Genomic DNA, 16,589 nt, shown 5'->3' on the forward strand with positions numbered 1-16,589 from the left:
CTCTCGATCTTCCATTTGACCGGCGGTATCTTTTTCCCACAAGGTACAGGCTCTCATCTGAGTTTTCAGAGTTTTGGGGGCATAAGACAGTAATTTTTCCAAGTAGGCTTTGTACGGATAAGTATCCGTTCCGGGGGTAATGACTTTGCCATTGAGACTCACATCGATCTCACTGAATAAGGAATGTAAGATGTTATTGACCGGGGTGGAAGTAGAACCCGCTCCCGTGAGAGCCGTCCCGTCTGCTTTGGTGAATTTACAGACCATCTGGAGATACGATTGAGATAAATCCAGATATTCATCTCCTTGACCTTTGATTTCAAATTCAATGGGAGCCGTATCCGAATTTAACGTACTGGAAATCGGATAATATTCCATACATTTAGAGTCTTCTAAAGTGACGTTTGTCGGGGGAACTTTAAACAGTTCCAAACTGTCGGTCCCACACGCGCAGGATTCTCTGTGCATCATTTTTGAACGATGTGTTACTGATCGTTGTTGGGAATCAAATGGGTTCACCCCTCCCTCACATCCCCTTTTTATAGGTTCAGTCGAAAATGTCGAGAAATCGTTTCTTCTTACCCCGGACCGGTGCATGGGGCTTTCTTTTACGCGGTCCTCCTAAGAGACGTTGTTGAGAGGGGGGTCTTGGACTGTCTCTTACGATGCCCTCGTACTCCGGCCTGTCTTTTACGGGGTCCCCCTCTTGCTAAGAGACGATGTTTGGCCATACCGGCTGTATTCTTAGCGGCTCGTATACCATGTGTCTTCAGAGCGTCTTTGAGAGATCTCTTATTTTCTAAAACATCTAACCCCGTCTTTGCGGCGGCCGTCAAAGCTTGTTTAGCTCCCGTTTTGAGTAAATCGGTAAAAAAGCCTTTTCCTTTCTGTTTTCTTCTTTTCTTTCTCCTCATAGTGGTTGCTAACGCCTGCCTTCCGTGAGTTCTGAGCGCTTGTTTGAGAGATCGTTTATTTTCTAAGACATCTAACCCCGTCCGGTACCCGGCTTTCATAGATTGTCGTGCTCCTCGTTTCACCATCCCCGCTAAAACACTATCCCCTTGACGGGATCTTAATTTTTGTTGAATTCTCGGCATGGCCATACGACCCGTATTTTTGATGACTTGTACTCCGTGTGTCTTGATGGCATCTTTGAGAGACCGTTTATTTTCTAAGACATCTAACCCCGTTTTAGCGACTGCTGATAAAGCACTTTTAGCCCCCGATTTGAGCAAATCGGTGAATAAACCTTTTCCCCATTGCGTGGGGTTAACCTTTTTGATGAAATCGATGTAACCTTTTCCCCCTTGTGGTGGCGGTATTACACCGGGCATCGTGAGAAATCCTCCGATGAGTTTACCGGCCGTGTTAACAAAGCCACGAGCCAAATTCTTGGACCAATTTTCTATTCCATATCCTTCTCCTGTTTGTGGTGCGGGGCTCCCTCCTAGTAACCCCCCAACGACCTGACCGATCACGGGAGCCGCTAGTTTACCGACTGTTTTTAAGAGAGCACCCCACCCGTGACCCCGCTGGTGTAATAAACCTCGTTGATACTGCATCTTTGTCGAGACTGACCCCTTTCAGAGCCTTACCCGCTTTTTATACTTTCTGCGACCCCTCTTTTTTCTTTTCATGCCTTTGCCGCCTTGGACGGCGCCGGCTATGGCAGTAACCAGCATGGGAAGGAGAATGGAAAATATTCCGTGTCCTTTCTGTCGTCTGACTCCGCGATGATACTTCATCGTCACACAACTTTTCTCTTCAATACGCTTTTCGGAAATGAAGTTTCACGATCGTTCTTCCATTTAAAAAGGGCATGGGGGTCCCCAGAGAGGTCATGATGTGAATATCGATGGTATCGAAATGTTTTTTACTCAGTTTCAAATATTCTGCTCTGATAGGTTCCCATTTGGCTTGTTGTCTATCATCTTGATGAAAGGTACAAGGAACCACTCTTAATAATTTCAATTCGTTGGACCCCACCACCTGCGGATCCACCACATCGCAATACACGTACATGGATTTCAGATTTTCGTACAAACCCATGGTATGGTTAGCTAAGTAAGTCACGTTCAACTACGTAGTCATGGGTTCATTGGGAATGATGAGTTTCTCACTCCCTATTCTGAGTTTGTAAGCTAAGCCAGTGGGAAAACGGATGGCTAAGGCTGTTTTTTTAAGTAAACTACCATGAAACTGATACATGACTCGATCATATTTCTCGAAGTACACTAATTTCATAGAATTCTCTTCTCGCGGATCGCCGAGTGTTTTCCATATCTTTTTGAATGTTCTGTGCAAGGCTTCATTGATTTCATCGATTAAAGCCGTGGAATGAATGTAAGCCCCGGGTCTAAAGTGAATTCGGTAAATAGTCATCACAGCATTGAGTGGAATGACATCCGCCCAATGCGTATGGGTTCAATCAACCACTACACCACAACGATTTAAAGGGATCGATTTTTTTTTGGTCAGTGTAAATCGCCCCCATTTAAACGTATCTGGATTTTTAACATGTTGGGCGTAAGCTGTAGGGATAAGGATGTCAAAATAAGCCTCTTCCTCTGTAATCTTTTTCAAGGCATTGGTATACATCATTTCGGTTAGCCCTACTTCCCATTCTCCGTCCGTTAAATCCAGGGTTTGTGGTAATAAGGTTTTAAATTGAGCAGTCGTATTATTTGAAAAAGCTTCCATAGACCCGTCACTGAGGAGAGTCATGTAAAACCCTTCTCGGTGAGCCATGATGATTCAAATGATGACCATGTCTCCGTTCCTTCTCTATTTATACTCATAACACAATGAACATTTTCATATTTTATTGAACATACAACATAATGTTAATACACAATTTTACATGGCATTCTTCTTGATCGCGTCCACCACCGTAAGTCAACGATTGTACAACTCTAGTGTTCCTCTCTCGACTAAACGGCGGCGCATCATCAGATAGTGTCGGGTTCCCCAGCAATCGGCCACATCATACCCCTCCTGTAATCTGTCTTTGAAATGTCTGAGACAGTCCTTGGAATTGTCAAACCAAGGACTCTCAATCAATGTCCATTCCGATTCGTGTTGTCGTCCGAAACATCCCCAATGGGCTTTCACTTTCCAACGAAAATCTTGATACTTGGTCTTCATGATAAAGGCTGACCATCCATGAGGTATCAGTATACGTTTGTACAAGTACACAGGTTGATCTAACGCTTTGTGTTGTTTACAATGTCTCAAACACATCTTCTTATCCGCAAACCATGCCGTTTTCTTTCCCTCTTGTTTCCATGCGTACTGTGTGTTAGCCATGGTGAACTGGTGAATCTGAAGAAGATCGTTCCTGTTTTATACTCGGGCTCGCAAACGTCATTTGTGGACTAGGCATGACGTATCCTACGAGAGAACTTAATGTGACCATCCAAAAATCACGATTGGAATCGCCCAAGTCTAACATCACGACCGACGTAATAATGATTGTTAAACACAGGAATAATTGTGCAAAATACACAATGTCTGCTCGAGGGACTTTTTCACCCAAGAATTTCCATTGGACGGTCATGGCAGAATGAGATCCGCTTGCGGAATCCATGAGTCAAAACTAGGGGGATATCCTTTCCAACGCACTTTGACTTCTGAAATGACTTTTTTTCCCACGCGGCGCATTTTATACCCTAAGATCTCCTCCACTTCGTAGACATCGTCTTTTTTAATTACTGCTTGTAATTCTTTATCGTAAAACGTTCCTTCTAATTCTTCTCCATGGTCGTCTTTAATTCGATATACGTTGCGTCCTGGAACTTTTCTGGAGATGGTAAACAATTCTGTAGTCCAATTCGGTAAATACCCTTTTTCAAATGTACGTTTCGCTATACTGATCCGTACACGATCTCCCGCTTGTAATGAAGAGGTCGATGATAGCCTCTGTTTTCCGTACAAGGTTTTCCAGACTTTCAAGACGTTCTTGGCCTTGACTTGAGCAGGAGCTCTCTGAATACTGCGATGATACGTGTGATTGTAACCGTGTACCAGATCGGGTAAGACATCTACATACCGTCGTGTTTTATGACGTGTAAAATAACGCCACATACGTGCTTTCAGGGTGCGTTGAAAACGCTCCACGATACTGGCTTTGGTTTCGGCATTACGCGTCGTAAAGAAATGAATGGATTTGAAGGCTTGCAGAAATTCTTTATTTGTGAATTCTCTCCCTTGATCCGATTGAATGCGAACGGGGCGACGTCCGTCTCGAAATATCCATTTGAGGCCTCGTATCATTTCTTTCCCCGTTTTCTGTTTTAAAGGCACAACCCACGCATATTTCGACAACACGTCAATCGCACACAATAAAAACGTATACCCATCATTGTATTTTTTCAAGTTCGAGACGTCGGCTAAATCTAACTGCCATTGTTCGTCTATATCCGTCACTCGCGTCTGTTGTCTTTTAAATTTCCGGCGTATGGGCTTATGTAGGATATACGTATCCTGTTCTTTGAACCATTCTCGAATTTGAGCAAGAGTAATCTTATGACCTAATTTACGCACTTGACGGTATAAAGCCTGTACTCCTCCATACCCCGTCTTAGGGTCGTAATAAAGTTGCTGTAAGATCTGATTCCTAGCTTTTTTCATGGTAGGGTTAACCATTTCCCAATTTCACGTGATGTCTTTTTACCAGCGTCCCTGATATTTTTAGGGGTCATCATTCGTCTGGGAGTTTCATAGAAAGATTGGTCAAAACCCGAGATTTCTTGAAATCCGCTCTCATCTTCATCTATAGGTTTAGGAGTACTGATTTTTCCGGGCTTGTCCATCGCTTTTATAACATCACGATTGGTCACATATCCTTTAGGGGCATTCGTTTCTTTTAAAGCTTGTGCAAATCGCTGTAACCCTGCAGGGGGTTCACGATGTTTCAAAGGTTTTTGTCTCTGGGACTCGCTGATTAAATCCACGATATTGGAATCGGGGACCTTATGTCCTCTATAACTGATTTCTCCTTCTTTACTCCAAGTTAAGACTTTGGATTTCTTGAGATGATCGAGTAATAAACCCACTTTCTTTTGACCCGGTTTACTGACACTTTTGATAATCTGATCTTCTAATGCATTGGTATCTGCGGCTGTGGCACCCCCAGGAGTTGGTATTCCCACAGGCGGTGTCGGTGGTAAAGGTTTAGACGGAGTCTGTTGTCGTGCTTGTTGTAAATATTGTCGATATCGATGAAGTTGATGGCCATACAAAGCTACTTTTTCCCCCTCGGTTAAATCATCTCGATGTTCGATGTCATCTAATTCACTCCGTAACCCCACGGTCGATTGAAATTCGGGAGGCTTGGGTAATTTTCCCTTCAACTCATTCACCATGGCTTCGGGTACTAATACCATTTTACGACTCATCTTCTATTTAATTCCACAAACGAATGAAGCCAAGCCCCCTTTCTGATTGAGTAACGCTCGTCGTTTTTTCACGGGTTGCGCCTGCACCATACGTCTTAAGATGTGCTTCTTAGGACCAAGTTGTCGCTTCTGAGCGGGAGTGAGAGGAATCACCCCTTTTAATATATTGTACACGATCTCACAAATCTTTAGAATGCAGTCATTGAAACAATATTTGATGACCTCTCTCTTTAATTTGGAGGAATAATGAGGAGCCGCTAAGGTTTGCAAGAGGGGTAAATGAGGTCTTAATCGGGATTCACACTTCTTCGTACCAGCCATAGTGTAATAATGAAGGTCTGTGCACATTCCTCCTGCTTTTTATAGTGTTACGCGCTCGGGTGCTGGGGATTGAAACGCCCGTGATGAACGGTCTCCTCGTGACGATCGCGACTACTTTTCAAATTGTATTGCAGAGGACAATATCGACATTTGTATTTCTGCTTAGGGGTCGATGTGCTTAAGGGAGTAAAATGGGCCATACCCCCAAATGCTTGACCAAAACTGGGTAAGGCTGTATCGGTGGTTCTGGAAGTTCCTATAGGTCCTCACATGGCTCGTTCCATTTTCTTTTCAGCTAATCCTTGTTTCAGTTCTGCTAAAGTCTTAGTTTTCCTGGGTGGGGTGATTTGAGGTGTCATATATTTCGAAAAAGGGATTTTCACGATGAGTTTAGGGGTCTTCTTCTTAGAAAATTTAGCCATGCGCAAGAGATAAGGAGCCAGGACACTGGTTTTAGGGTCGAGGGTCTTCCGGTGAATGATGAGTTTCGGGACTTTCTTAGGAACTTTCTTTTTTCTTTTCTTAGCTAATGCTAAGAGGGAAGGGGGTAACACACGTGTTTTCCTTTGCTTCACGACTCTCGCCACACTACGGGGACGTCTTTTACGTTTTTGCCCCGTTTCCCATTTGAACAAATGACGAATGATGGTCCCTCCTAAGAATCCGGCTCCACCCCGTTTCAAAATGGCTTTTTTACGATCTTACTCATTCGCATTCTTATTGGCAATGACATTCAAGTCATGACGATGTGCTTGAATAAAACGCCCCGTGAGTTTATTCACGGGTAAGACTCCTCGTAATAAATTTTTAGCGCCCATGGCAAACCAGTTGAGTAAGGCTTTACGTCCTAATTCAATGAGATGGGCTCGTTGAACGGGGTCCCGTTCCCGCTGTAAACGTCGTAACGTTTTCACTAATTTACTCTTGGCTGTAGGTCTACCCATGATGAAAGTTGTTTGTGAAATGAAATGAATAGTCATTCATAATGATATTTATACTCTCGGTGGCATGTGCACCGCTAAGGTAGAAAAGAGTTGACTTCTTAATCTTAAATCCTCGGGTGTCTGAGGACTTAAATCGACCAGTAAATACCCGTGAGGAATACTGGTGGCTTCATCATACGCGGGTAATAAATGAGGCATTTGTAATTGGCGACTTAATACCCCAATCTGAGATTTATCTCTAGGATTTTTAAACAACACGATATAGTGGGCATTCAGACTGATAGTACGATGTTGCACGGCCCGATCAAATAGATTTTGCGTGATATATATAACACTGGTATTACGGTGATGCGCTTTGCGCGTAAACCAATCTACAATAGATTCTATGGCTTTACCCCCCATCATATCATCAAAAATGAGTAAATGCCGAGTACTGAGATCGGCGACTAATTTCTCATCGTCTTGAGGAATGTTGTGAACGAATGTTACAGATTTTTGTAATGATTCGTAAGCCGGTTGCCATTCTCGATAACACCATACTATTTTTTCTGGGGGTGGTGATATCCACTGTGTATTTTGTACCAGTTGCTTCACAAATTCCGTTTTACCCGATTTAGAGGGACCCGCCACCACCATAGTAAATTCATGTTTCAATTGAAACGGAGCCAGTGTCTCGTAGGCATACATCTTGATAAATGACACAAGTTCAAGGAATCATACATATTTATTAACAAGTAAAAATACGAACCGTTTCTACAAAAGAATCTCTACAAATAGGACATGTTCTAAGTCCTGCAGCACACATAGCACAAGTACATAAATGACCACAAGGTAAAAAAGCAATTCTCAAGTCTCGTTCTAAACAAATGTGACATTTCTGGGTACACAACGGATTCCCTGCCGCGTCTAAGGGCAAATCTCCCCAATCGCGATCACTGTCTTTAGCGCGGGCATAGGCATTGAAGGCTTGTCGTACCCATTTTAAACTTTTATTGCACAACACGTAAGCACAATGAGGGTTCCAATAGGCATGTTCTATCCAAGGATCGTCCCCGGGTTCCCAATGTTTGAGAGACAATGTGCAATGAAAACAACGCACATTATCATCCATTCCTTTGTAAAAGAATCCGGCTTCTGCAATGTTAGGTAATAAGTTCAACAGAATATCGGGGGCTGTTTGAAATGACTCTAGACGAGCCGATAATTCACCATAGGAAGGCACTGAAGGATTCTGTAGTGATCCACATTTACTCATTTTGCAGACTGATGTTTTTCTCAAGACGCGTTTCCTTTTTATACCTAATACCCATAAGGAAGCGTGTTATAATGATGAACCCGCTGGTGTTTATCATACACCATGCGATATTTTTTCACTAAGGGAATGGTGCGAACATTGTGCTGGCGCGTTCTCTGAATGAAGTGAGGATAACGCACATTGACTTCTTCTCCTTTTAACATTTTTTCTAAGGTAGCGAGCGAGACGATCCTAGAAGCCCGATAATTCCGAGTCAAACCTTTGACTTTGCACACAGATTTGCCTCCTTCGGTCTCGTATGCATAATTTTTAGGCCCTCCCGACATGTACTTGACGATGCGATCTCCACTCAATTCATCGGTCCACCCGCCTAAACTGTTGACAATGGTAGGGTTAAATTGGGTCTCGTCATGTTGATAGATAATACTATCCGTATCAAAATAGAGGACGCGTTCCCCCAAAGGTTCTAACGTCTCGTACAAATGTAAACGAGCATGCGCTGTGGTAAAACAAGCCAGTACTACGTTTCCAAAAGGACAGTCTTCTAGGAATTCTTCTTTCTCTTGATAATTGATTAGCATCATGTCAGTTTCCGGATGATCTCGATTTTCTAGGAGCTCGATTCCTTTGATTTCTAAAGTGGCATCTTCTATTTTTTGTTGTAATTCTTCTTCTTCGGTCAGATACTGGGTTTTCGGTAATTGTAGTCTTTGAGCAAATTTTCCCCATAGACAATTTAAAAAGAGTTTGGCAATGGTTCTTCGGACAGGGTTTTTCTCGATATCTAAAAGATTCATAAAGATACCTTCTCGTCGTCGGATCTCATCGATGTAGCTTTGTTTCTGTTCGCTCGTTTGACAATGATCGGGGAATCCGGAAGCTTCTTGTTTAATTTTTAAAAAAGTATCGATGTAAGATCGAAACAAGTCCTGACTGGAGTTTTCAAAATGCCAAACTTCATAGATGCGGTCGAGACGATATCCTAAATCTTAGGCTTTGTGAAGTTCTGTAGTCACCCAGGTGCCAGTCAGACTGCGCAGTGAATCGGTGTGCTGGCATCGCTCGTCAGGGTTTAAGTTGCGATGTTCGGCACAGGTTCGGCATAAGGGAAAGAGTAATTTTCCTCCCGTCTTATAGGGTAAGACGGGGTGATACAGACCTCGTGGTGGTAAGACGCGACAATGAATGAGACCAAAGTACTCTCTCACATTCTTGAAATCGCTGGTGATGACTTGAGGATGTCCGGTGGGAAACGGTTTGTATTTCAGAACGTAAGGATACAAGGAACACACATCGACGTATCGCATGTCTCCCTCGTTGCAATACAGACGCGTGGCATTGGTACGACCTCTGTATAAGGCTTCCCGAGGATTTAAAGGATCCTGAATATTGACTTCTTGTATAAACGTTTGTAACTCGGTGTTGTTTTGAACTTGCCGGTCAAACTCGTGTTCCCATAGGCTCACAACTGTATACCATTGTTCCTCTAAAGCTGTGGCTCGTTTCAAGGTCTGCACGTGCAGATCTTGATACGTATGCTGGACTCGATGAGGATGCATTTCCATCAACAGATTCGGATAACAGATAGGACACCCGTGCCAGTAACAGCCGTAGAATTCATAGACGATGCGCGATTCCTCATCGTACCCGTCCACCGTATAGGGCCCTAAAGTGACTTCACCCCCGTTTTTAGCATGACGTATGGAATGGTGTTGATTCTCTAACCAGGCTAACCAACGACAAGTCTTGGCCGAGTAGCGGCGCGAAGGTTGATATCCCATATTAGGAATAATGGCAATGGTGTCCGGGGGCATGAATCCTCGTCGATAGGCTAAATTAGCCGTGCTCGCAAAAGTAATCGATTCCTGAAATGGGTCGACGCGTACGAGACCATAGAGGGTAGACTTAAATTGCGCACAACACCGCCGCAAAATATCCACGTCCGAGATACAGTAAGCTAGAAATTCCTTCTGGAAATCAAACTCTTTTCCCTGCTGCTGATTGTACCAGGTATAGAAGGCCTCGCGATTGGCTATCGACATGTCGTCAGGATTGTAGTAGTGCGCATCTGGATAAGCCCCCACGTAATTCTGGTTCTGTTCCGTGTTGAAAAAGTGGGGAAAATAGCCTTTTTTCAGTTCTGTTAATCCAAACGCAGAGGGCATCTTGGCAAGGGCAAAGGGTAGGAAATTGTAAGAATCGATGAATCTCAAGCCGAATACTCCCATGGATAAGATTTTACTCCCGTTGAGGATGACTGCGGGTTTGATACAGGCTGTGTGAACCAGATAGTTCAAGATGAACTGTCCATCGTATCCCTTGAAATTATGCGCATTGATGGTAGCCTCGTCGTGTTTGAAAGTCACATTACCCTTCTCGTCCGTCTCGGCCTGCAATAACCAGTCCATAAACTGTTTTAAGGTATCGGGTCCTTGAAATATGAAGCGGCGTTGTGCTCCAAATCCTTGACAGTAGTGACAGGGGATGTCGATATCTAAACTGTCGCAATGTTGACACACGCGTTCTGTTACACATAAATTAGGGATGTGAATTCCGTTTTCCTGTGTACATTCGAAGTCGTAATAAATGTACATTTTTAAATCCTTGTTGCGTTTGGGCTTGGGTTTCTTTTGTACAAAGCAGCGATGTGGCATGGTGACGAGTTTCTTGCAGATGCGGCATTGTGTTTTTCCCCCGCACGCGTGTCCCTTTAATAATTGCTGGGACATCCATTTCTGACACTGGTCACAACGTCCCATTAAACTGCACACGGTTGTCGTAGTATTGCTACTGTAGGGTTTCAAGTGGGTCTCGTAACACGTAGCATTTCTGAAAAAACCCTTACAATGAGGGCAATTCGTATGGGTACCGTCCGGGGAACAGGGAGTATCGGCTAAACAAAACGAACATCGGTGAGAACAGACGGTACGATGATCTTCGGTGTGACTATATCCTACATCACAATAATCGCAATAGTATGGATTTTCCGTCATTCCCGGCATAGATGTAATGACATCGTAATGTTCGTTATCCAGCAGAATGTTCAAACAAACACCATGGCCCTGTCCTTTGTAGATGGGTACTAACCTTAAACGCTATGTGTTCGTCTTAAATTGAAATATTTTCAATCGATAATGAGGGGCAAGTACCTCCTGTAATTTCTCCCACTCCTGAGGGCCACAAGGTTCATTGATTGGACACCCGGCTTGTTCCATGAGAGCTAAGGCCTGTCGTTTCTGGTCGCGAGAATCTTTATCCCCTTTTCTCATGCGTAACCATTTCTTTTCCCATTCGGGGTCCGGAATCTCAGGTTTTTGACTGTGTAACCGTGCCACGGCGATAGCTCGGGGTAGACATAGGGAATCCTCGGGGTTTTGAATTTGAACGATAGCTCTCTTGGAGATCTTAAATTTCTCCTTATCCACATGCAGATGTTTTTTCTTGTTTCCCCCGCTACCTTGCGGATATTTCACATGAAAAAAATCCAGTTGTGTGGCTCCGTCTGTCATCAGGAACTCTTTCTTAGATTGCTGTACGGCTTCTATCTTATTCAAAATTTTATCCTCGTTGAGATTCTTGGACTGTGTGAATTCCACCCAAATCTCGGAATCCAAAGACGGGTGTCGAATATTGAGCCGTAAATAATCATTGGGGTTGCACTGCATTTCCCGTTTCACATTTTTGAGCATATCTTTGAATAATCGCCGAATAAAGGAAGAATCTGGAAGCTCTTTGAAAGTAACGTTGTACACATTTTGTTTCACTTTAAATTTCCTGGAATGGCGGCCTCTGTCGAGCTTGATTTGATAATATTCCGACACTAACTGGCGTTTTTCTCTGTCTATCCCCCCCTCCCCGCTGTAGAAATCTCACTCGTCGCCAGTTTTCTCTGCGGAGTTCTAATTCACGCTCTCGCTGTATGTGAAGTTGTTGTTCTAAAAATCTCAATCGCTGTTCAATATCATTGCGGGGGAGTCCATTTCTGTTATTCCGTAAGTCGTTGTGTATTCGCTCAGACATGCTGATGAAAGTGACAACGCGAATTGTGTATTGCGTTTATATACTTATTGTGACGTCATAGAAAAGCAGGTTTTTCCACAACGTCATATAGAATGTTCCAGTCCTAGCTCGGCCACAGCGTCATATAGAATGTTCCACAACGTCAATAACCTGGACTCTAAATTAATTAGATTGTTTATTTAATAAATGTGTAAACTTCACATCATGCGTTTTTTATTCATAACACTGTGGATTTTAAAGGATTAACACAACGATAAAACACAGGCCTCGTCGTCATAGCGATCTCGACTTTAGTTAGTGTTATCGATTCTTCCCCATTGTTGCGTCATAGCTCCCATCTCCGCTCTAGTTCATACCGCCTTAGCCCTGCACAGCACGCGCCGTCTTAGCACGCGCAGCCTTAGCACGCGCTACCTCGGCACGCGCAGCCTCGGTGCACTCTCCAGTGCGTTCTAAAACTTGACCTTTTGACCTCAAAAGTGCACTCAGTTGAACCCCCTATCGGGACGCGTTATACTACTCTTATTTACTAATATTTAGAATCTGTATCAGAGTCTGATGTTTTAAGAAATCCTTCATAAATGCAGTGCTCTTCAAGGTATCACACCGGTAATTATTTTCACTATATATTACTATAGAGGGAAAAAATCAATTATTGCTCTCATTAATTCAATTGATGCGCGCCTTAATTCAATTGATGAGAGCAATAATTGAATTGAAGCGCGCATTAATTCATTTAATGAGAGCAATAATTGATTTAATACGTGAATTAATTCAATTAAAGAGCAATAATAGAATTGATGATATCTTTAATTATTTGAGTTTATGTTAATTTGGCGCTCCATATCACCGGCATTGGTGACGTCTCCATATGAGTGAAATATTCTCGAGAGGGACGTTAAACAGTTTTCAATCAATCTATTCATCGGGATTGTGTTCCGATTGAAATGCGGTAAATATAGGACGTCTGAATAGAGGCAGTCGACGATCGATTTGGGGGGTGGGGGGGGGGGTGGTACTTCATTAATTTGACATTTCAAGCTCATTAATCACTAAAGGAACAATCAATGAAAATTACGCGAGTACATTTCTGTAGTCATTGAGCGAATATGTAATGCTTCGGCAGTTCTCAATTTACCGCATTCCTGCAGTCGCGGTTATCCGAAATCGGCCTTCAAACAGTTAATACTACGTAGTATTTTGAAGTCCTTTATAAGTACTGCCCAAAAGGTAAGGATTTGGGGGGATTACCATCACACAAATAGTCCAACATTGAGTACACCTTTTCGTAGACAATGAGAAGATCACTGGATCAGGACCCTAGGTACTGCATCTCCATATGGATGCAATGATAATGTATATTATGTGGGAAATTTGACTAGTCCACAAGGAAATAACGTGAATGAAAGGCGAAGATAACGAACAATGATCAATCTCATAACTCCTATAAGCAATACAAAACAGAGATTTGGACAAACACGGACCCCTGGATATACTAAAGGTGGGATCAGGTGCCTAGGAGGAGTAAGCATCCCCAGTCGACCGATCACCTATATCTTGATCAGGTAAACGGAGTTATCCGTAGTCAAAATCAGTATGCCAAGAACGGCCTAACAATCGGCATGAAACACGTCAGAGTCGACAGCATTTGACCCAATGATAGATTGTATTGGCAAACTAGATCGTTATAACGACCATAGAACTTGCGAAATGCTGATTTTAAACGAGACTGTTGGAACTCCAACAGGAACATATTAACACAACATTAAAAAAAAAATAACGCAGAGTATTTCTAAACTTTGATTTAATTAAAATAAACTATTAAAAATGTTTTGTACAGTGTGTAATTTTCAATTTGACAATAATTAGAAATTCATTCAGTTTGATATGAAGAGATTACGGTAAGATTACATATTAAGAACTATGTGATTTTGGTACATGTTCGGTTAACGACTAGCACGTCATCCACCGTTACTTCTAAACACATTACTTTCTGGCATATACAATTTCCTAATGCTGGAAAATAAATTACATGTATTAAGGATAAGCATGTTGCGAGGATTTAGGTATAAATTGATTCATACACCCATGTCTGCCGACAGACAGACTGTGGTTTATTGTTCAATATTCAGTGTCTCTAGTTTTGTAAACACTACATCACTGAAGTGAACACGAGTCGCTCACACACCGTAAAATTGTGAGATGAATCTTCTCTGGAGTTACAATTTTGTTCTGCATTTCATTTTTCGATTATATGTATAGAATTGATAGAACAGGCACAACAGCAATTTTTTTCTGGTTAAACTCGAATCTTAAGTGGTTTTCACGACATTGAATAAAATATTTTCCACGCACAACTTCGTCTCTGAACTTGAATGATGCTCCCCACTCTGTCGGTTTTGTCATGCCGGAGTACTGTGGGTTTAGATGTTGTTTTGAACAAATAGTAGTCCCTTTCCTCAGACAACAGGGCTAGGATGCTATTTTTAGAAATGAGTTCGGCGAGAGAATGTTATTCATCTGCTTCATCAACATCAGCATCAGTTCGGGTGAAAATTCAACAGGTAATGGGGTGCTTAGCCATTCTCTTTTAGCACATTTGGCCACGTCACCGTCCATACATTTTTCACAATCGTAGCATGAGAGATATCTCAACAAATGTTCACTGCTGACATTTGAAATGAGTTTGTTGATAGATCTGATACCATGAAGAGGGCTTGTATAGTCTTCTTTGATTTCGTGGAATTTCTTTAACAAAATCGAAAATTCTTCATTTTACGTTTGGTTAACCTTTTGGATTTTGCAATTTTTCGTAAGCAATTTGAAACAAGTGTCTGGCATTTTGAATCATGTGCTGTCTGGGCACAACTGCTAAGTCCGCTTGATTTTTTTTTAAGAACCCGTCCGCTGCATCTTGCGGTCACAGGGTGACTTGTTTCAACAAAACATTCGGATTGACTTTGAGTAACCAAATTCAGGAACAGATTCAAATATGTCTTTAAAACTATGTTTACTATTGTATTGTGCTGCACGGCCATCACAGAATTCGTGCATTGTATGGACTTCACATGAAATAGATCAGAGATATTCGTAAACTAATTTCTGACAATGATGAGTAAAATATTGGTCATGCTTTTCGTCAAGGGAGATGACAAAGAAATGTTCAATTATTAAATATGTACTTTCAATACCATGTACTTCGAGAATCGCATATATATTAATTATCGTGACGTGGATTGGCACCTCGGTTCTGTGATATTGATTGAACTGAATTTCATTTCTATCACAGCATTTGCAATTTTCAGAGAAGTCGTGAATAGTTATGCAATGAATTTGCGGTAGACTTTGTTGTAAATTTTTGAGTTGCTGCATTTGCCATTTAACGCGCACGTTGTGGGAGCGAACTTGTGAAGAAGTCCTTTTAGGTGACCGAAAAGTTTGGCAGGTTTAGTAACCTTTTTTACCATCATTATTTCTTTCATTGCCCGTCTTTTATATTTTACAGTGATATACTCAAAATAATTCCATGTCACATCTGCAGAGAGATCGTCCGATTCCTATCCCTTGGTGTACAAGTGTGAACACTGCAATGTTGACAAGCGCGATCCAGGCAAACTTTTTTGTAATGGTCGTCATTTGTTGGACAACGTGTTTCGGAGACCATTTCATACATATTTTCGTAAACTTTAGGATTGGAAACATTTGTTTACCTGTAAGCCATACAGGCTTTGAAAACGTATTTCATCTCCAAGTGATACCGCCAACAGTATGCTACTCTGTCTTTTGCTCCGGAGGAGCGGATGTAGTATGGTTTACATGCCTCAAACAACCTCTGACCTACTTTGTTATAGATTTTTGTTTTTGAGTTTTTTCTAAAACTTGAACTGCATGTAAAGAGTATTGTTTTAGGTCGATTCTAACGTGCTTTAAATCATTTTTATTTCCGGTGGGATCAGAATTTTCAGGTCCACACCAAAAGTCACTTATAAATTTCCTATATTCATCAGAGAGCGTGTCGAATTTTGCTTTTCGCTTTGTATGTTCAAAACGGGAAGAATCCGAGTGAAAAATATCTGTCGGACGAGCAAGTTTTTTAGTTACGGACGATTTAAAGTTTGTCTCCTTTACGGAATTTCCACAAATGGAAGCTGTAAGGAAATCTATCGCTTACCGCGCTTTGTCGCATCTTCTCGTTTTACGATGTGACAGATTCTTTAATGTCAATGAGACAGATGACTGAAGTGTTGCAATTTCTTTTTCTTCCGGAGAGAGAACAACTTTTTTACTTTCTAGTAATTTAACTGCTGGTGAATTTGGTATGCCCCCGAGATCGATGATCGGGGACATTGTTTTTGTCCTGTCTGTAATTCTGTCTGAAACTTTAACCTTGCTTATAGCTTTTGAACAGTAAGTGATAGAGCTTTGATATTTCACATAAGTATTCCTTGTGACAAGACCTTTCCGTGGGTACTAAACCTTTTGACCTTCACATTTGACCTACTTGTTAAAAATTTACATTGGTCTAAACTTCTTAATGGTTAATATTAGAGCTTTCATATTGTACATGAGCATTTCTTGTGACAAGATCTTTCAACTGGTACCAAGATATTTGACCTTGGCCATTATCGGGGGCATTTGTGTTTCACAAACACA

General features: G+C 41.9%; 1 protein-coding gene across 1 annotated transcript; it reads right to left on the minus strand.

Annotated features, from left to right (window-relative positions):
• Positions 1–8,905: 8,905 nt before the first annotated feature.
• LOC130053884 (uncharacterized) lies at positions 8,906–10,909 on the minus strand. Its single transcript, XM_056161531.1, has one exon. The coding sequence runs from the start codon at positions 10,907–10,909 to the stop codon at positions 8,906–8,908; it is 2,004 nt and encodes a 667-aa protein (XP_056017506.1).
• Between the last annotated feature and the right edge of the window lie 5,680 nt (positions 10,910–16,589).

This window comes from Ostrea edulis, chromosome 4 (assembly GCF_947568905.1).
Source record: "Ostrea edulis chromosome 4, xbOstEdul1.1, whole genome shotgun sequence".
Classification (NCBI taxonomy): Eukaryota; Metazoa; Mollusca; class Bivalvia; order Ostreida; family Ostreidae; genus Ostrea; species Ostrea edulis.

What these genes read in the sequence shown, in the direction of transcription:
- LOC130053884 (XM_056161531.1), bottom strand. Translation starts at nt 10,909, where the DNA reads ATGACGGAAAATCCATACTATTGCGATTATTGTGATGTAGGATATAGT.